Here is a 20,473-nt window from a genome sequence, read left to right as displayed (position 1 = left end):
AAACTTTGCTAACGTGGCATACATATGGATTGTCGCGTAGATGATATGTAAATATTTAATTAATATTTTAAAATTTTAAAAATATTAAAAATGTATATTTTTTTATATTTTATACTTTTTAATAATTTAAATTATTTTTAATTTTTAAAATAATTTTTAAAATTTAAAAAAATTAATTAAATGTTGATGTTTCATCCACGTGGAAATTCACATATATGCCACATCAGCAAAGTTAAAATTTTCATCCATTTTTGGATAATTTGACGAAAAACATAAGTTTAAGGGCTATAAAAAGTGAAAAATTAAATGGAGGGCTAATGACCCCTTTTTTTTGTAAAGTTAGAGAGCTAAATAAGTCGTAGAAAAAAAACAACAATTATACTTGTTATGAAATGTTGATATTTTTCAAAAGTCGGGAGCTAAATTAAACTAAAAATGAATAAGGACTAAATTGATAAGAGATATAAACATTAAGGATTAAATTTGACTTTATGCCTTTTATTATTCATGCAAATCTTTGAGATTTTAGGCAAATGGTTGATTAAATGGAAAAATGGCAGATTCTGATAACGCGTGGGGAACACTTATTAACATTAAGCTTTTAATCTTCACCTAAGAACAGTATAAACCGTCTATCATTTACTGTTGGGATACCCTTTTTCCTATTTTATGTCAGTTATTTTGTTTCTTCTACCTCTTTTTCGCCCTTTTCCTTTATTGTATTGTTATAATGGCAATGGACACTTGTGAGCTGTGAGTTGAAATCTGTACACCCCATTTTTTCCACTTTCACTTATAAATTTAAGGTCTGCTCAGGGCCTCAGTTCTCTCTCAGAGACCCTGTGTGAATGGATTCTCTTCCTTCTCCATTTCACTCTCATTAAACCATAGCTCCAAGGCCAGCCAGCTCAAACCAACTTTTTTTTTTCATTTCTCATCCTCGCCATTTTCTAGTTGCAAGCTTTGGGTTTTTCTTCTTCTGAGTTTTGAAGTTGAAAAAGGCAGAATCTTGTGCTGTTAAAACATGGAAAGAAGCTCATGTTCAAGGCTTTTAATTGTATTCTGCTGTGCTCTGTGTTTGGAGTGTCAATTGGTTCAGTGCAGTGTTACCTATGATAGGAAAGCCATTGTGATTAATGGACAGAGGAGGATCCTCTTTTCTGGTTCAATTCATTATCCCAGAAGCACTCCTGAGGTACTTTAAAAGTTTCTCTTTTTTATTGTAAATTTCAGAGCTTTTGAGGTATATGGATTCTTTTTTGAAGTCCTTTTTTGTTGTTATAGATGTGGGAAGATCTTATACAGAAGGCTAAAGATGGAGGAGTTGATGTGATTGAAACTTATGTTTTTTGGAACGTTCATGAGCCATCTCCTGGAAATGTAATCTATTTTCCCTCCATTTGTTTTTATTATTTTTTTGAGCCTGTTTACCTTTCCTTTTTCAAACTTGGAACTGAACTTGTTAAATACTTATTCTTTTCACCATTTTTACAGTATAATTTTGAAGGAAGATATGACCTTGTGAGATTCGTAAAAACAATACAGAGAGCAGGTCTCTATGCTCATCTTCGCATTGGGCCTTATGTTTGTGCAGAGTGGAATTTTGGGTTAGATCTAAATCTCTGTTTAACTATGTTTTCTTTGTTGTAACTTATATTTTCTCGATAGTCTAAAACTTTTTTACAATGTCCAGAGGGTTTCCTGTATGGTTAAAATATGTGCGAGGCATCAGCTTCAGAACAGACAATGAACCTTTCAAGGTATCCCTCCTTCCTTTTGTTTTTTTTTTACTGGAAGATAAACCATTGTTTCCTAAAAGTAAAATATTTAAGGATTTTTGATGCTTTATTGCAGAGAGCTATGCAAGGGTTCACTGAGAAAATTGTGGGACTGATGAAGAGTCATAACCTGTATGAGTCCCAAGGTGGTCCCATTATTCTCTCTCAGGTAAATGTTTTGGCGGTTGTATAATTTTTTATCTTAGGTCAACTTACAATGGCAATATGAACCTTTCTTTTTTACTCTTTTTCTTATTTGCATGAGCTCAGATTGAGAATGAGTACGGGGCACAGAGTAAATTACTAGGGGCTGTCGGCTACAATTACGTTTCTTGGGCTGCAAAAATGGCGATAGAGACGGAAACTGGGGTGCCCTGGGTGATGTGCAAGGAACAAGATGCCCCAGACCCGGTGGTAAGTAATCCGATCGACATTTAGCATGTCATGTCTCTTGCTCTATGATGTTAGTGAACTTTGTGGAGGACTTAGTTAATGTGAACATATGTATGCAAAACCCAGTTTCATGTTTTGGACTTGTAAATATATGTGGATGGCTAAGGGAGTTTTTATGGCTACTTGTGATAGATAAATACATGCAATGGTTTCTACTGTGATTCATTCCAACCCAACAAACCCTACAAACCAACAATGTGGACTGAAGCTTGGAGTGGATGGTAAAGTTTTTTTTTTTGGTGACCTTAATTTGAAGGATCTTATATGGAATGGGACTCCCAACTATTTTATGCTTTCATTTATGCAAAAGGTTCTCAGAGTTTGGCGGTCCACTTCACCATCGGCCAGCCGAAGATTTGGCATTTGCTGTTGCTCGATTCATTCAAAAAGGAGGGTCCTTTGTTAACTATTACATGGTTAGTTCCCCCCTTTCTTTTTCATTATCTTAAACTTTTTCAAAGGGTATGCAATTTTTACAATAATAACCTGATTCAAACAGTACCATGGAGGGACCAATTTCGGACGTACAGCTGGAGGTCCTTTCATCACTACCAGTTATGATTATGATGCTCCAATAGATGAATATGGTGAGAAAAAAAAAAGCTATTTGCTTATTTCCATTTCTTTTTTCTGCTAAAATATTTGAAAAACATTTGCACAGTCCTCTCCATTGCCTTACCTCTGATTCAAGCTAAAAATGACAGGTTTGATTAGACAACCAAAGTATGGTCATCTAAAGGAGCTCCACAGGGCTATTAAGATGTGCGAGCGAGCTTTAGTTTCAGCAGATCCCATTGTTACTTCACTTGGAGACCTCCAACAGGTTTCTGCTTCAATTCTCAAAGTCCTTTACTCCCAGTAGATATGTGATCATTAATTCGTCACTAATTCTAGTCATTTTTTGGCATTTGCCAGGCTTATATGTATACATCGGAATCTGGAGATTGTGCAGCTTTCCTATCAAACTATGATACCAAATCCGCTGCAAGAGTGCTATTTAACAACATGCATTATAACTTGCCTCCTTGGTCTATCAGCATCCTTCCTGATTGCAGGAATGCAGTATTCAATACTGCTAAGGTATGATGTTGTCAAATAACTAAATTTGAATGATCAGTTTTAGGACTACGGGAACTCAAGCATTGCTCGTCCTCTTCAGGTTGGAGTTCAGACATCACAAATGCAGATGCTACCGACAAATTCTGAGACATTCTCATGGGAAAGTTATGACGAAGATCCTTCTTCATTAGATTACAGCTCAGCAATTACTGCTGACGGGCTATTAGAGCAAATAAATGTCACAAGGGATGCAAGTGATTACTTGTGGTACATTACCAGGTGAAACTGATGCGCCCATCGTTAGATTTGAAGAATATTTCTGCTTTTTCCTTACTCAATTTACATGTCGGATTCATCGTTTCAGATTTTTCTGCTCAGCATTGCTGAATCCAAATTAAGACTTTATGGCTTACTGATTCTTAAAATTTGGGAATGTCTCACAAATATATGTTTGATAATACAGTGTTGACATTGGTTCATCTGAATCCTTCCTTCATGGAGGGGAACTCCCCACTCTCATTGTCCAATCAACAGGCCATGCTGTACACGTCTTTATCAATGGACAACTGTCAGGTACATGGTTATATTGCCTTTTCACTGGATAGTACTTTTTAGCTCCCTATTTATTTTCAGAAATAAGATATGGTGATAACAGGTTCTGCATTTGGAACGAGGCAAAATCGGAGATTCACGTACACAGGGAAGGTCAATCTGCGTGCTGGAACAAACAAAATTGCACTGCTGAGTGTTGCTGTTGGATTACCGGTTAGTTCTTCAAAGCATGGAAAGTTTAAAAACCATGGCATGGTTGTGTTTTCTGATGGGGAATGGCTTTCTTTTTTTTTTGGTGATTGAAGAATGTAGGTGGACACTATGAGACATGGAATACAGGGATCCTAGGTCCAGTAGCACTGCATGGACTTGACCAAGGCAAATGGGACCTGTCCAGGCAAAAATGGACTTACCAGGTAGTAAAATTAACCTTTTTCATCTTTTATGTCCTTATTGTTGATCCAAATAAGTGTCCCTCATGAATGCCTCTATGAACAGGTTGGTCTTAAAGGAGAGGCCATGGATCTGGTCTCACCAAATGGATTTTCCTCAGTTGAGTGGATGGCGGCATCATTGGTTGCACAAAAACCAGAGCCATTAAGATGGCATAAGGTGAGCAAAAAAAGAAAAGCACCAAGTAGTTACAGGATGAAATGTGGATTCCTAAAAGTTAAAAGTTGTTCTCTATCGATGCTGCAGGCTTATTTTAATGCACCTGAGGGTGATGAGCCGTTAGCTTTGGACATGGTGAGCATGGGAAAAGGTCAAATCTGGATTAATGGGCAGAGCATAGGTAGATATTGGACAGCATATGCTCATGGTGACTGCAATGGTTGTAATTATGCTGGGACGTTTCGACCACCGAAGTGTCAGCTTGGTTGCGGCCAACCAACCCAAAGATGGTAACCACTCTTAGGACCGAAGATATACAAAAAAAACCTTTCCAGTCTGTGTTATTAAAAAGAAAGCATATTTTCATCATGTAATAGATGATTTGTTTTTCTTTCTCAGGTACCATGTTCCTCGGTCTTGGCTGAAACCTACACAGAATCTGTTGGTTCTTTTTGAGGAGCTGGGAGGAGACCCCACAAGAATCTCACTTGTAAAAAGATCTGTGTCCAGCGTTTGTGCCGATGTCACTGAGTATCACCCGAATATTAAGAACTGGCAGATTGAAAGCTATGGAAAGGCACAACAGTTCCGCAGACCAAAAGTTCACTTGCGCTGTAGTCCTGGACAATCCATCTCTTTCATTAAATTCGCCAGTTTTGGAACTCCTTTGGGAACTTGTGGAAGTTACCAGCAAGGCCCTTGCCATGCTCCTGCTACATATGCCATCGTGGAGAAGGTATTCTAACTTTCATGTCTGACACATAAACTAAAACTTGCATGAATGCATTTCTCACCATCTTCCGCTGTTCTATGTTTCACAGAAATGTGTAGGGAAGCAAAGATGTGTGGTCACCATAGCCAACAGTAACTTCGGGCAAGATCCATGCCCGAACGTGTTGAAGCGGTTGTCTGTGGAAGCTGTTTGTGCTCCGATATCTTCAACAACAGCACAGCCAAACTGGGGAGGCTAATAAGATTGAAACACTCACAAAGGAACTCTATAGCGCTTGCATCTAGTAATTTAACCATACAGAAGCAAGCACCAAAGAAGAAAATAAAAAAGAAGAGTGCAAAGAATTGGCGTTTAGTTAGGGTTAGGTTGAGTGCCATAGCATTTCAAAAATGGAGTGCTTTGGCAAAAGGTGTTCGCTGTTCAATGCTATAGGCAATGAGTTATTTTAATTTTATAAAAAAGAAAAAAGGTTAAGTGAGGTTAATAGACTACTGTAAATTAGTGATCGAAAGATAGGTGAGTTTCTAAATTCTTAGGGTCCTTCAATTTAGGCCCGAAGGGTGAAATGTCTTGCATGTGTCCCCGGACTTTTAATAACCGGATACACGGGCACCAGTGAAACAGAGATTTGTATTTGGTGTGATTTCAGTTTGTATCAGTGGGGGGAAATCGAAACCCTATCAGGTTCATGTTGGGAGCGGTTCCTAGTATGGCCATTGTTTTATGTGCAGTTCCTGAATCCAAAAGTCTTCTTTTTCAGCTGTAATTTCTAATGTTATCCTTAAACCATGTTTCCCAGTTCCCACACCACCAAACAGGCAGCAATGGTGACATTTGACCGCTGTAGAACCCAGTATCCCGATCTCAATCTTCTTGTCACCAAGGAGGTAAATAAATTGGCAAAGCTGTACAACCCAGTAAAGTCCAAATGAAGTTTCACATATGAAAAACTTTCATCTAAACCTAAGCTTCTAATTCATCAAAGCTAACTGCGTGATCATTTATTTTTTTATCAGATGACTTGAGGAGATTGACAATATATAGACAAATTATCTACTGATAAATCCCCCCAAGTATCAAATAAACCAATGTCAGCCCCATGAAGATTGAAAATAGTTATCAGGAACAAAAACAGATCAAATGAGTTTCTGAATAGGTACCCTTGAAGTAACATACAATTCAAGGGCAATGAAAATGCTCAAAATCACATCAACCATGAAAACAAGCAAACTTTATATGATTATGTATCATATAGTAGTTAAGGAAATAAAAGTACCTCAAAATATAAAGGAATAAACTTAGGGTTTAACATAGAGATGTTTAGCTAAGTACCAGCAAATCAAAGATGAGGTACATGATAATAAGTTCCTCAAAAATATGATAAGATAGCACTAATAATTATCACCATCAAGCAGAAGTACTACCAGTAGCCATATGTTTTGTCACAGCCTGCTGAAGCTCTTCTTTCTTTGCACCAACCACTTTTTCAACAGCCTTTCCTTCCTTCAGGAACAAGAAAGTTGGCATAGCATCCACATCCCATTCAGCAGCAACCTCCTGAAAACAAAATGAAGAAAAAAAACAAACAATTCGATAGACATTTTCGCTTCTTAGTTGCGGATTCTAACTGTGCATCTGCATTACCTTCAGTTCATCCACATCCACCTTAAGAAACATAACATTAGGAAACTTCTTGGCCAGTTCAGCCAGAAAGGGTGAAATAAAACGGCAGGGTCCACACCATGAAGCAGTGAAATCAACCACCACCTGCATTTACCATGTAAGTACAAATTCACATAACGTTTGTGAAGAAGCTAAAGTTATAAAAAAGGATGAAAAAGTTAATGGAGAAGAGTAAAAAACAAAGAACAAACATCAACGTCACCATTAAAATACGACATTGATTTGTCATCACCATCACCAGCTAGTAACCTTAAATTTCATTAATGTCACTCACATGTATCATATTGCTCTGTTACTACAGCATACTGTCCTTCAGAACTTTTAATTGGAAACGTGTTACAAAATCTATAACAAATTTTCCCTAGAAACAAACACATCAAAATTTCCTAGTTTTAACATGTGAAATTGACTAACTAATATTGTATTAACCGAGAATTTTTTAAAATAAAATAAAAATAGAAGAAGCAAGCTTCAGCATCAACAGAAAATGGCTTTAGTGTTTAAGAGGCTTCAACTTTACGGATCGTGGAATTTTTTAAATAGAAAAATCTAGATTTATACATATAAAACAACCAAATCATAAATATAATATGATATGAAGCAAACGAAAACAGATCAGACACATTATCTGAAACATTAAAAATAATCATGAATCTAACACTAAATATATGGGGGGGAAAGGGATTCATTAAAATAAAATTACCAGCTTTTTGGATTGGTTTCCCTTTTGAAGTTGCTCCTTCCATGAATCAACGGTGTGGCAACTGATTACTTGACCTTCCTCTGCTGCCATTTTTGCTTAGATATTCAAAGCTCTGCTTTTTCTGTTTGCTTAAAAAAATATATAAGTCTTCTCTGCCGCTCTATTTACAAATAAATAAGTAAATAAAGGTTTTGGTTTTGGCCATGGGCCATAGACCTAGATTTGGTTGTAATTACGATCTTGCCATTATTGTACGAAGAGGGTTGTACCCATACGGATATGTATTCCCATTCAACACGTTTAGTTTTAGCTTCCAGATTTTTACGGTTACGTCTTTATACGCTTTAGTGTTTCAAGTTCAACCATTAGATTAGACAGAATTGTTGAACTAGTCAATTATATTGATATAAAGTTTGCAAGCCCATTAAAAATCTATATTTATATTATTATTTAAAATTTAAACACAACAACCAAAGCTTTATTATTATTATTATTATTAGTTTCAAACCATACCTTTTCTATTTAGATATATAATTTCTAGATACTATGATAGAATTTCTAGATTAAATCACTATGAAAAACTACATAAAAATATAATACAACACAAAGAGTAACATAAACACATCCCCGTTATTAAAATATACACAAAACGAATTTTTAAGGTGTGAAAAATTATATACAAGTTTGCAATACCCTTAAAGCACGAAACTAACACAAACATGAACACAACACGAGAAATAACATGAATCCATGACACTAAAATATATGGAAAAGAAGCGTGAACATAAGATGAGGTAAAAGTTTGATAATAATTAAAACAAAAAACATCATCACAAATAATATTAAATCCATATATCAATGGATCAAAATCTTAAATTTTAGAAATTTTAAGATATTTTGAATACATAAAAAATATTACAACAATATCTCAATGTTACAAGCCAATTTGACTTGGGATTTGCAAATGGTTCACCGTTCACTAAAAGAGATTGTCAGTATTGAAAATTAAAACTATACTCTGTAAATGAAATATTCCATCTTTATCGACTCCATCAATGTCACATACAAAAATTGACATATCCCTTCATTCTTTGCATTGGTTTCTGGTAAAAGCTACAAATAGATCAAGTTCTTGAAACAGTAAGTACCGAGAAGGAACCAACCAACAAGAAGGAATACAAGGAGGGCCAACAGAGACAGGTATGTTGTGCCACCAAACACTAGTCCAATACCGGATACAACAACAAATGGCAAGTGAGATCGCAAAACTGCTATTTTGTTCACCCACCGACCATTGAGGAAGATGAGAACAGCAAGGTTAACTACATTCCACCCACCCGAATGAAAGCCTAACCTGTTCAGGTTGTTTGCTACAAACGAATGGCAGTTGCAAGTGAAAAGGTTGTACGGCCGATGTTGGAACTCTTGAATGCCCTTTTCTAGCGCATCATCCCATGTTAATGCCTCTCTCAGATTGTCATGCTGGTATTCTTGATCTCCTTTCAGTGCTGATGAATGATAAGAAATGCTGCATTCCTAGCAAAAAGCTCCAAAGTTTGCACACATAAATGAGGAAGAATTATTTTTCTTTAGTAGATATGCACTAATTCCCGTCGTGGGCGCTATTCTTACTTATCAATACTCAAAATTTGTACTCTAAAATCTACCAAACCAATGTGCATCCATGAATTAGATTCGGTGACACAAACTATTTCCCGTCATTTACACAAGGCTTAGCTACCAATACTCAAAATGTTTTGCCACAATATCTACCACAGTGCATTCACAAGTTACTAAAAAGCACAGGATATTGCATTTTGCAGGCTTTACAATTCTTTCCTATAAAAGACCCGTGAAAAGTAAAGCACAATAACCCAATCAAATCCAAATTAGCAACAATTGAACTAATAAATCCTCCCTTTGAATTCTTAATCAAGTTGAAAAATGTCATCCCATCCTTTCCCCAGTTACAACTTACTTGGAAGTGAAATTTGAGAACAAGCGGAAATTGATGAAGCCAAAAAAAATAGAGGTGGAAGATGAACGTATATAAATACCTTATCTTTGTTAATTTGGATATAGCGAGCTACTGCCCCGAAAGCGAAATCGTCAATAGAGACACAACTCGGACCCGCAAAGTCTAGAATAACTCCATCTTCTCTGCAAATGCCAATGTGGCCAATGAAAGGAATCAGCCATGAAGTAATAGGAAGAGGCGTCCAAACAATGCAGTATGGGAAACGCTCCCTTCTTGGATCAATTTGCATACCACTTTCCACCATAATCGACCGGTGATCATAATCTACTTGTTCTTCCATTGCCAAATTTTCCTAACTGCAGTCTTTTTTCAGAAAATCCACATCAATTATTCCTACAAGGATTTAAATTTTGTGATAAAAATCTCCATAAACCATCTACTGAATCGAACGAAAGAAAGGAAACGCGCGAAAAATGAGGAACTGGTAAATCATGATTGATTCGAAAATTGAGAATTAAATAAGCGGAAACAGATGTAAAAGAGAGACTAAAGCGTACCTTAGTCGGCAGAGAGAAACGCAGATACACCGGAGAGTCGAGGAATCGGCTGCCCCAGCGATGGGTCAAAGAGGGATTTGGTTTCTCGGAAATTCCTGCAAAACAATTTCATATGTTATCAAGTAATGATTGATTCCGCCAAAACATACCTAAAATATATATATAAATCGGTTACTATATTTTAAAATGTTGAACTAAATCTTAAAATATTTTAATTAAAATTTAAAATTATTAATATTATATCCATGAAGTGATTAAATTGTAAATACATTTTTTATTTCTTATATGAATATGGTTGAGAGTTTAATATTCACCTTAAATTATACTTTAATCGTATAATATGCTATAGATCATAATATATATAGCATAAAAAAGGTGAAATAATATATTAAACTTTTAAATAAAGTTAGGTTTTAGGACTAATATTTTATTTCACTCTAAAATAATATTATTTCCTCAATGCGCATGATAGTTTAACGAACGCATTGCAGACACCATTTTTCTCATCAATTTTTTATCTGAAATCTTTCATCCAAGGTTGTTTTGTTTTCTGATTAATTTGTGAGTTATTTTATAGACGGGGTTGTGCCTAGATTTTGAGGATGGTGAATTCGAGCATACGGGAGGGTTAAATCATGAATGAATTTGCTTTTCCTACTTTCAAATCAAATGGTGCTGTACATGGAATGAGGGAAGGCCCAATGTCAGCTGCTGAGTGCTGATGCTTGTTGCGAAATTTATTTATAACTTTTTAGAAATTAAAATATAAATTTTATCATTTATTTTATAAATTTTATTATATTAATTTATTATTTTAAAGAAGATTAAACAAACAATATTTAATTTTGGGCTCGAAGTCGCCTGCCTGCCATTAAATTTGGCCCTAAAGATATTGATGATGGAGTTGATGTGAATAGGGAAGCTTCACATCCATCAGTTAATTGACTCAGATTACCATTAATCGAATTAATCGATTATTTTAATTTTTTAATTGTTAATTAAACTAAAATTTTTTAAAAATAACTAATCGAATTAAATTTTTTCGATTAATTCGGTTGGTTAACCGAATTAATTGAAATTTATATGTTTATTTTATATTTTTAGTTAAAACAATTATAAAACATATAAAAAATTAACTGAATTAACCGACCAATTAATTTATACTTCCAAAAAATTAACCGAACTGGCCGACCCTGACCAAATACTTATATATTATAATATTATTTATTAAGTTCGATTAATTCAGTTAACTGAGTGATTTCGAATCAAATTAACCGTTAACCAAACTTCTAAAAAAACTATTAACTGACCATCGATCAAATTAATTCGATTAACCGATCAATTAATCAAATTCAATCGATTAACCGAATTAATTCGATTTTATCCAAAATTTACACCATCGATTCTTTTGTCTGACGTGGAGAAAGATGAGAAGATAAATGTGGAATCCATTATTGATGTGATTGAAGAGGGTTGATCTCAATGGGTTAATGCTTTAGTTGGCCAATTTCTAGGGAAGTCACCCAACTTTAGCTTATTTCCGACAATGACTAACCTACCATAAAACAAGGTTGGAGCTATTGATATTGGTTTCTTGGATTTTTTTTATAAAAATATCCTAAATTTTGATTAATTACGAAAGTGATCCATTTTTTTGATTATACATATAAATGATCTGAAATCTACAGTAAAAATTAGTGGAGTCAAAGAGTTTGGCGCTACCAACATGTCACGTCAACAAACCTAATAAAAAATTATTGTTTTGGTGGAGCCATGTAAAATGACACCACCTGTATAAATATAAAAAATACTAATTCTAAAAAAACGAGGACTTTAAAAAAAAATTGATGGAGCCAAAGAGTTTGGCCCACCACTTTTCAATGTGTCAATGTAATTTTTTTTATTTTAAAACTATAAAAAAATTATTGGTGGAGAAGAAAAAAAGTAAATAATCCTATTTGACAGTACATTACTAGCATCAAGAAATGAAATAATTGCGAATCTCAAGTAACTGGCCAAGCCGCCAAAGTCGATAAAGTGATGATAAATACTGTCAGTAAAATGAGCCCTATAGAAAGTCTATCTATTCCCAATCTCCATTAAAAATAATAAAAAAATTATCCATTTATAATCTTCCACCAACTGGATTAATGGATCATCCAATAGAAAATGATAACAAAATACATAGGTTGTTAGAAGGAGTTGCCAGAGGTTTTTTTAAATGTGTGTTTTTAATTTAAATTTTTTTAAAAATAATATTTTTTTTACAAATAACCTCTTTCTCGTTTTTTCCAGTCAATTCATTCCTCACTTTCTTTTTATTTCTCATTTTTCCCAAATTTTCTTTATTTTTTGGTCATCTATTTCTTGATTTCTGTTAAAAATGTTCCTTATCAATCTTTCTTTAAAAATATCCTTTTGATTTTCTTGATTTCACAATACATAAATGATTTAAATGAAAATTATATTTTACAAAATAGCTATCAATTTACATAATTCAAAAATTATATTTTACATTTAAAACATTCTAAAATTGTTTAACTTAACTTACAATATATAATTTTACAACACGAGCAACTTTCTCAATACTAAAAAAAAAGTTAAACGATTTTGTTCAAAACCGAAAACATTGTATATTACAAACAAAAAATAATTAAACAATTTTGTTCAATACCGACAACATTGTGTCTTACAAATTGAAAAAGAAATCGTTTAACCGCAACAGGAGCGATTTTCTCAATGCTATTATCTTGTAGCTCATATGTTGCCCATATTGATGATATCACCCATGCGGTTCGATTTGGGATTCCTTGAAACCTTCAAACATCTCGTTGACCCAGGGAATTCCAAATAATCCACTTGTTGCCTGCATAACCAATTTGAACTCGTTATCATCCTACCACAGTCAACGAAAAGACTTACATAACCAATTTGAACCCGTTACTGAATAATTACTGGCAACCGAAAATAACCATTAAATTTACCAGTGTTGAAGCTCCACCAGATTATTGTTAAACAAAACATACCTTCAAATTAAAAAATTTACTAAATAAACAAAAACTCAAATACATAAAAAAAAACACTCATCATCTCCCTCCCATTCATCCTCTAACAAAATATAATTAAACAATTTTTTTCCTTCAACTTAGATTAATCTGTCATTGGGGGTTATATATACTAATTTGGTCACGCTAAAGAGAATGACTCCACCAAATAAAGTATTATTTTTTATTTTTAAATTAAAAAATATTTAAAAGAATTAAAAAAAGGGGTACAGAGCCAATAAGAAAACATTTTTATAGTTTTAAAATTTTTAAAAAAAATTACACTGACACTTTGAAAAGTGGTGGCTCCAAACTCTTTGGCTCCACCATTTTTTATTGTAGATTTTAGGTTATTTACGTGTATAATTAGAAAAGTAGGTCATTTTCATAATTAGTCAAACTTTTAGGGTCATTTTTATAAAAAAAGGCAGGTTTCATTAAGTTTAGTTTATACTTAATAAAATTTTGGGTAAATTATATAGATAGTCATCCAACTATCAAAATTTTTTATTTTAGGTTGTCAAAATAAAAAAGTTTACAATTTAACAACTCATGTTATATAGTTCAATCATTTTGCTCACTCTTTTTAAAATTAAAAACGGCAAGCTAACGTGACAGTTAAAAACCAGTATAATAATAAATTTAGTTTTCTACTTTTACTTATTATATCAATTTAGTCATAATTTTCAAAAATTTAACTCTCAAAATTTACTGATCTCAATTTGATCCCAATTCTAAAAATTCAAAAAATACATATAAAAATAGATAAATATTTTCTAAAAAATATAATAATAAATTTAAAAATTATATAAAAATAAACAATAAATAATAATATATAAAATTTAAAAATATATAAAAATAAATAAACATTTTCAAAAAGTATAATAATAAATTTAAATTTTATATTAATATTAATATAATGAGTATATAATGTGTGAGGGAGGGGGATGGGGTGAGGGGAGGTAAGACGGGGAAGGGGGAGAGGGACGAAGATGGGCGGAGGTCCGATGAAGGAGGGAAAGGGGAGAGCTTTTTTTAATATTAATATAATTATTTTATTTAATATTAATTTTAATATAAATTTTAAATTTATTATTATATATTTTTAAAATATTTATGTATTTTTAAATGGGTTAGCATTTAGTACACTGACAATATTACTATTTTTATTCTACAAGTAGCCTTAAAAAATTACCATGTGTCTCTATTTTTTTTACATATTTTACTATATCTTTATAGGACACTTATTAACTCCTGACCCTTGCTTCCAGAGTCTAAAAGCTCCATTGGCAATGTACTAAATATTATTTATTTTTATATTTTTTAAAATTTTATATATTATTATTTTTGTCAATTTTTTTATATTTTTAAATTTATTATTATATGTATTTTATATTTTTTTGAATTTTTTAGAATTAGGATCAAATTGAGACATTTGTAAATTTTGAAAGTTAATTTTTTAAATTTATGACTAAATCAATATAATATGTAAAAGTCAAGGGTTAAATTTGTTATTATATCGATTTTTTTAATTGTCATGTCAACTTATCATTTGTGATTTTAGCAAGAGTGATCAAAACGATCAAACTATACATGGATGCTTAAATTATAAATTTTTTATTTGGGTAAATTACACCAACAGTCACCCAAATTTGATGCAACTGACAAAACAGTCACTCTAATTTCAATTCAGTCACTCAATTTTCGAAAAATAACAAAACAGTTATTTTAACCATTTTTCGTTATAGGCGTATCAAAAAAGTGACATGGGATCCTACTGTGTAAACGGACCCAATTTAAAACCCTAGTTGGGCTGGGCAATAAAAGAAAAAGAAGAGGAAGAGGAAGAGAAGAGAAAAATTCTAGATGGTTCAGTAGTAGGATCAGGTTGTGGAAAAACCATGCTCTCAGGGTACCGGAAAATGAGTTGTCACTGAGTTCAACGACTTCTAATTGAGTTAACCCGTCGAAAGTTGATTTTGAGACATACCTAGATAAAGAATTTGCTTTTAAAGTAAGTTCCAATAAGTTAACTGGTAGTTTTGGTAGAAACCCAGTGAGTTTGTTGTAACTCAAGTAGAATCTCTTTAAACTCGTAAGCAAGTTAAGCGATTTTGGCAATTTCTCGGACAGAGAATTATGCGAAAGGTCTAAGGTTTCAAGCGATTGAGAGCCGTGATTGAGTCAGGAATTCAGAAAAGAAAAGAAAAAGGTTGTGGATCGCAACGCCAACGGTGAGGCAAGCTTCACAAAGAATAGTTCCGGTGACGAGAACAATCGAGAGCTTTTCTTCGTCGTATCTGGCCAAATGCACCATCTCATCTCTTCTCAGGTTTCTTCTTCTTCTTCTTCTTCTTCTTCTTCTTCTTCTTCTTCGTCGTCATCGTCGTCATCATCATACTAGATACTTTGGACTTAGAATTTGCCATGATTTAGGGATAAAATAATGCGATTGTTGTTGTTTCTATTTTCTTTTTATGTACGGAGTTTTTGTTTTCTTTATTACCTTTTGTCGTAAAACTTTTTTATCAGTTTACTACCATGGTGATGTTTGGTAGATATCTGATTGTGGGTGTTTTGTTGGGTACATATGGTTTGTATTGAAATGAAACGTTGTCATATAATGCATCTTGTTGGTTATACCCATGTGAGGTTTAGACCCACAATAGTTATATGATGATGATGATGTTTAAAGTTGACCATCATATCTCTTTCGTGGAAAATGGAAACTGTATCTTTTTTTTTTAAAGTTGAGCATATTCGTGTTAGTGAAGAAAAAGAAGAAGCAGATCACTATATTTGAAAACATATATTGTTGGGATGGAGAAGAAAAAGCGTAAACATATTAGACCATTTAATCAAAAAGTAAAAATATTGGGTCATTTATTAAAAAAATGGAAAATGAAGGATGAAAAAAATAGTCACTAAACTTTGCCTCGTCCAACGTGGCAAGTTAACTGGCCGCATCAGCTAGTTAATTAGTCACGTCGGTGGTCTCATTAAGCCTGTGATGGAAAATGTTAATGGGTGACTGATTTTTCACTTTTCGATAATGTTAGTGATTGATTTATTATTTTTCGAAAGTTGAGTGACTTAATTAAAATGAAAGTGACTTTTTGCCAGCTGCATCAAAATTGAGTTACTGTTGGTGTATTTTGCCATTTTATTCTAAGTGCTTAAAAAAACAATTAAGTGCATCTGTGTAGTTTTCCCTATAATTTTCGCCCAAAAAACTTGTGGCTAGTTTCTTGAAGCAAGTCCTTGGCACATCCAACATAAGGTTACTATACTGAGTTGATAAGTAACCAAAGATCCATGCAGGATGTTTTTGACTAAAAAAATTGAATTACTTAGCAAAATTCTTTGACCGGCACTTGGCTTTACATGGAGTTAACACATGTCATGCTATAGTATTAGTGCTCAAAAGCCTGTAATCTTAGATCGTTGTTTGTTGCTGCTTCCATAGCATTTACTTGAAAACGTAAAAGTTTAAGCAATTATGTCAATTACTCGTCAGAAATTTGTAATTATATCACCATACATTTTGTCGTTATGTAATTTAAATTGTTTTCTTTAAAACAAAGGTTGGACATCTTTATTGAAGTATGGCAACAACGTTTTAAAAATGAGAATAAGGGTACGTTTGGTTAACTGTAATGGAATAGGATTGTAATTGAATAAGGTTGTAATTGAATAGAGTTGTAATGGAATGAAGCTGTAATCAGTAATTCAATTGTTTGGTTGAATGGAATGGAATAGAACTGTAATAGTGTTCTTGTGTTTAGTTGAATGGAATGATGTTGTAATAGCATAAGGAAAAAAATTAAAATGACTAGAATACCCTTAGTAGAATTTTTTTAGGTAGATGATTATTGTTATTGTTATTAAATTTTAATAAAATTATTATTAAAAATAATTTAATAAAAAAATAAATAATTTAACCATATTTTAACATAATTATTATTAAATATAATTTAATAAAATAATATATAATTTAATAAAATTCTTAATATAATTATTATATTAATTAAAAAATCATAATATATAATACTATAAAAATAATATATAATTTAATAAAAAATTCTTAAATATATGTTTATGTTTTTATGAAAATGATATTGAGCTTAGCATATGGTCTTTGCATGCCAACGTAACTAAGCTCATTTGAAACCGTGTAAGAATCCTCGTTTTGTTACAATCCCTATGGTATTTTGAGATGCATGTCTTATTGTCTTTTCAAAGCTATTTACTAAAACCATATTCTTCTTTCTAAACTCTTATCGGAATTTGCCCGTCAATTGTTTGTCCATCTAATTTCCAAAACATCGAAAACCAACTATTGTCATAAACATCCAAGCAAATTAAATGCAACTTTTGTTTAATTTTTGAATACAAATTTAGCATGAAACAGTGCGTTAAAGAAAGGATTAAAGAGTCAGAAAAGAGAAGTCCAAATGCAAAACGATAAGTGAGATATGGGTTAGTAAAGTGAATGGTGATTGATTGTCAAACAACAATACTTCGATTAAAAGATCAGGTTGAACCGTAAGACCAGCGCAAGACTTGAGAAATCATCTTTTAGGATGAGATTCAAATGAAAAATAGGGAGAGACTATTTAATAAGTTGAAGAGATCAGACTAACCTTTCAAAGTTCCCTACTCTTCAGCTTTCTTTTCCAACCATGCACATGAATGAAAGAAGAGACTGAAAAAGCTGAAGCTTCGACTTGGCAAGGATAGAGACTTATTTCTTGGTAAAATATATGCAGGAGAGATTTCACATACAGTATCTTTCTTGTTGAATAAATGCAAATGATTCACTATGAATGTTTTATTCATAAGATCTCCCCTGCTGTAACTTCTTCCTAGATAAAGATTGAAAAACAATAGCAAACAAATAATTGGGGAGCATGCCTCTAAAAGGATTTCTTTTCATTAATTTTATAAATGTTAATTGGGAGAAGCAACTCTAGAAATCATCATATGTTGTAAATAATTCAGCACTTATGAGCTAAACATAGGAGCTTGATGATATCCCAATACACAGGTTTATACAAACTTGATAGCAATCTTCCATCAAAAGTGTACGGATGAATATAAGAGATGGTGACATTTTGGTAAAATAAAGGTTCCAGGACAACTTATCACCCCAAAAGTGCAACACGATCCTTCTGTACTGCCTGTGTCAGGTTGATGTCAAAGAGTTCGAATCGTATGGGCATCACCATCTCATAGAAGGGGTTCTTCAAAACGTAATCTGTGTAGAGCTCATAAACAACTTTCAAGAGAGCCTCCATTTGTTTTGTCCTAGGTTCGCAAACTATAAAGAACTTTGTCCCTGAAAATCATAACATGTATATTTGCAAAATCAACAGTGTAGAGAACATAATGCCTAGTTGTCTACAAAATCATGGTTTCAGAAAACATGCACATGAGACTACCTCCCACACAACCCATGTCTGGAAAATGCCATTCCATGTCAAATGCAAGAACAAGAGATTTATTCAGCACAAATTGTCAGGACTAACAAGGAGAAATAAGTAAACCACCCTTCAAATTTGTCAATTTTTTGATAATATGGTCTCAAGTGTTATACTTATCATTAATGGCACAATTAGACTAACAGATATTTTGATACTATCATCCTATCTTCAAGTTGAAGCATAAAAAACAGTTCGACAAGCATTAAATACAAAGTATTTCACTGCCAACAGTTCTCGTCTCGTAGTTTCAGGCTTTGAGAAAGTGTAAAAGCAAGCATTGCCAACTGCGTCCATAACAAATTATTCAAGCTTCCTATATTTATATAAAAATAAATTTCCAGAAAGTTTCATTTTCTATTCATCATCTTACATGGTATGAACTCCCAATATTCGTATTTTAAGCAGGAAAAAGGGCAAGATTAATTTCCTTAATCGAATCAACGAACATTGAAACGATGGCTGACCAATCCTAGTCTACAACTTTTAGTCAACCGAGTGGGAAAATCAGATCTACAAATCAGTTTTCTCCAATTCTACTTTCACACTTCAAATTTCCCCAGTATTCAAAATAGTACAATTGATATTTTTAAACAAAAAATTACTGGTAAGAGATTGAAAACAATGGAGATAAAATGTATCAGCCTCAAGTACTCAATTCCAGAACAACTAGCGGTAGACGATAGCTGCTGTGAGATAGCGTGCATTGAATGCCATAGACTAGCCACTCTTAAGCTATCATTCATATCCATGCGCCCCTTGGATCCATAATCCTTCAAAAAAAGAAAAACTTTACCAAATATTCTCGAGAAACAAACAGAAAAGGGTTTCAAAGAAATGGATAAAGCAACCAAAATTGTAAATAAGAATACACCATAAAGAAACCAAATTGATAAGAATTCAGAAAATAATAAATTAATAAACATATATATATTAGGGTATAAGGGAACGTGAGAGAATATTTGAAGGGAGAAAACTTACATATAGGTGAAAAAAAAGAAAAGAAGAAAGAAAGGATTCTCACATTTCTATTGAGAAGGAAAAAGAAAAAGATGAAATCAAAATCTCTCAAAGAAATCAAAACCCTAGTAATGGAAAATGAGGAGAGAGCGAAAGGGGTTGTTGGAGGTGGATTTGGAGATAACTGGAACAGAGTGATGGCGTACACACTATACTTAGCCCAAGCTTTTTCCCGTATTTCTTCCTTTTACTGTAAATAAGGAGGTTCAACTAGAAGGAAGATGAAGATGAAATGGCGAATGGATGCTTGATTTGTCGTCAATTAAGAAGAACTCTGGTGAGGGTAATGTCGAGGAAGAAATCTGGTGAAAGTGAAAATGCTTACTTGAGAAACCAATACGAATGTTGAAGGTGAACAAAAACAGTAGCAGCAGCCGCCGCGGAGCGAAGAAGGGAAATAAGAAGGAAAAAGAGGGAAACATAAAGATGGAAAGGAAAGAAAGTTACCAGAAGGAGAAGATGAAGCTGAGGGATAAAATTGAAAATAGGAAAAAAAAATTGGAACACGGGATTGAATGGCTATTCAGAAGTGAAGGAAATGAATAGCTATTCAGCTTTTTCCTGTAATAAGGGGTGAATGGATTCAGGCTGTAGTACCATCACAGCCAACCAAACTAACGTTTGGTGGTGGGCCCACTAAATTGGGGTGAATGCATTCCTATTCCCCAACCAAACATGCTGTAAAAAAGAAGAAAGCAACTAAATAAAATAAATCCCTAAAACTTAAAAAGAAAACATCAAGAGAAAAGCATAGATTTCAACCGCACTTAAGTTTTTTGTGTCTAAAAATCAGAATTTAGACTTAAAGGCAAGTTCATTGT

At 33.1% G+C, this 20,473-nt stretch overlaps 3 protein-coding genes and 1 pseudogene across 4 annotated transcripts; 1 reads left to right on the top strand and 3 right to left on the bottom strand.

Moving 5' to 3' along the window:
* Positions 1–635: 635 nt before the first annotated feature.
* LOC107913033 (beta-galactosidase 3) lies at positions 636–5,946 on the top strand. Its single transcript, XM_016841468.2, has 19 exons — positions 636–1,195; positions 1,285–1,380; positions 1,495–1,607; positions 1,694–1,760; positions 1,855–1,947; positions 2,049–2,192; positions 2,364–2,452; positions 2,542–2,647; positions 2,731–2,818; positions 2,936–3,054; positions 3,147–3,311; positions 3,391–3,569; positions 3,754–3,863; positions 3,946–4,055; positions 4,148–4,258; positions 4,341–4,454; positions 4,542–4,744; positions 4,854–5,190; positions 5,276–5,946. Exons 1-19 carry the CDS (start codon positions 1,025–1,027, stop codon positions 5,423–5,425), a joined length of 2,565 nt encoding a protein of 854 aa, XP_016696957.2. The 5' UTR covers positions 636–1,024; the 3' UTR covers positions 5,426–5,946.
* Positions 5,947–6,405: 459 nt separating this feature from the next.
* On the bottom strand, positions 6,406–7,755 carry LOC107913035 (thioredoxin H-type). The gene is made up of 3 exons (XM_016841472.2): positions 7,574–7,755; positions 6,832–6,954; positions 6,406–6,744 (listed from the first exon to the last, which is right to left on the bottom strand). The coding sequence occupies exons 1-3, from the start codon at positions 7,661–7,663 to the stop codon at positions 6,595–6,597; spliced, it is 363 nt and encodes a 120-aa protein (XP_016696961.1). The 5' UTR covers positions 7,664–7,755; the 3' UTR covers positions 6,406–6,594.
* An 816-nt stretch (positions 7,756–8,571) lies between these two features.
* Positions 8,572–10,382, bottom strand: LOC107913034 (protein RTE1-HOMOLOG). Of its 2 annotated transcripts, none has more exons than XM_016841471.2 (3): positions 10,109–10,382; positions 9,631–9,914; positions 8,572–9,109 (listed from the first exon to the last, which is right to left on the bottom strand). In XM_016841471.2, exons 2-3 carry the CDS (start codon positions 9,889–9,891, stop codon positions 8,687–8,689), a joined length of 684 nt encoding a protein of 227 aa, XP_016696960.1. In that variant the 5' UTR covers positions 9,892–9,914; positions 10,109–10,382; the 3' UTR covers positions 8,572–8,686. The 2 variants fall into 2 exon arrangements, with proteins under 2 accessions (XP_016696960.1, XP_016696959.1); XM_016841470.2 differs by having other exon boundaries at positions 9,631–9,944; positions 10,109–10,267.
* Positions 10,383–18,053: 7,671 nt separating this feature from the next.
* LOC107911063 (trafficking protein particle complex subunit 4-like) lies at positions 18,054–20,175 on the bottom strand (annotated as a pseudogene).
* Between the last annotated feature and the right edge of the window lie 298 nt (positions 20,176–20,473).

The sequence above is a fragment of the Gossypium hirsutum genome, chromosome D11, assembly GCF_007990345.1.
Source record: "Gossypium hirsutum isolate 1008001.06 chromosome D11, Gossypium_hirsutum_v2.1, whole genome shotgun sequence".
In the NCBI taxonomy this organism is placed as follows: domain Eukaryota; kingdom Viridiplantae; phylum Streptophyta; class Magnoliopsida; order Malvales; family Malvaceae; genus Gossypium; species Gossypium hirsutum.
This window is presented reverse-complemented; position numbering and strand designations above follow the sequence as displayed.

Coding starts and splice junctions, on each gene's coding strand:
- LOC107913033 (XM_016841468.2), top strand. CDS start 1,025: ATGGAAAGAAGCTCATGTTCAAGGCTTTTAATTGTATTCTGCTGTGCT. Junction 1,196..1,284: donor ATCCCAGAAGCACTCCTGAG/GTACTTTAAAAG, acceptor TTGTTGTTATAG/ATGTGGGAAGATCTTATACA. Junction 4,455..4,541: donor AGCCATTAAGATGGCATAAG/GTGAGCAAAAAA, acceptor TCGATGCTGCAG/GCTTATTTTAATGCACCTGA.
- LOC107913035 (XM_016841472.2), bottom strand. CDS start 7,663: ATGGCAGCAGAGGAAGGTCAAGTAATCAGTTGCCACACCGTTGATTCA. Junction 6,955..7,573: donor GAAACCAATCCAAAAAGCTG/GTAATTTTATTT, acceptor TGGTAAATGCAG/GTGGTGGTTGATTTCACTGC. Junction 6,745..6,831: donor TGGATGTGGATGAACTGAAG/GTAATGCAGATG, acceptor TTTTGTTTTCAG/GAGGTTGCTGCTGAATGGGA.
- LOC107913034 (XM_016841471.2), bottom strand. CDS start 9,891: ATGGAAGAACAAGTAGATTATGATCACCGGTCGATTATGGTGGAAAGT. Junction 9,110..9,630: donor TCCAAATTAACAAAGATAAG/GTATTTATATAC, acceptor GCTTTTTGCTAG/GAATGCAGCATTTCTTATCA.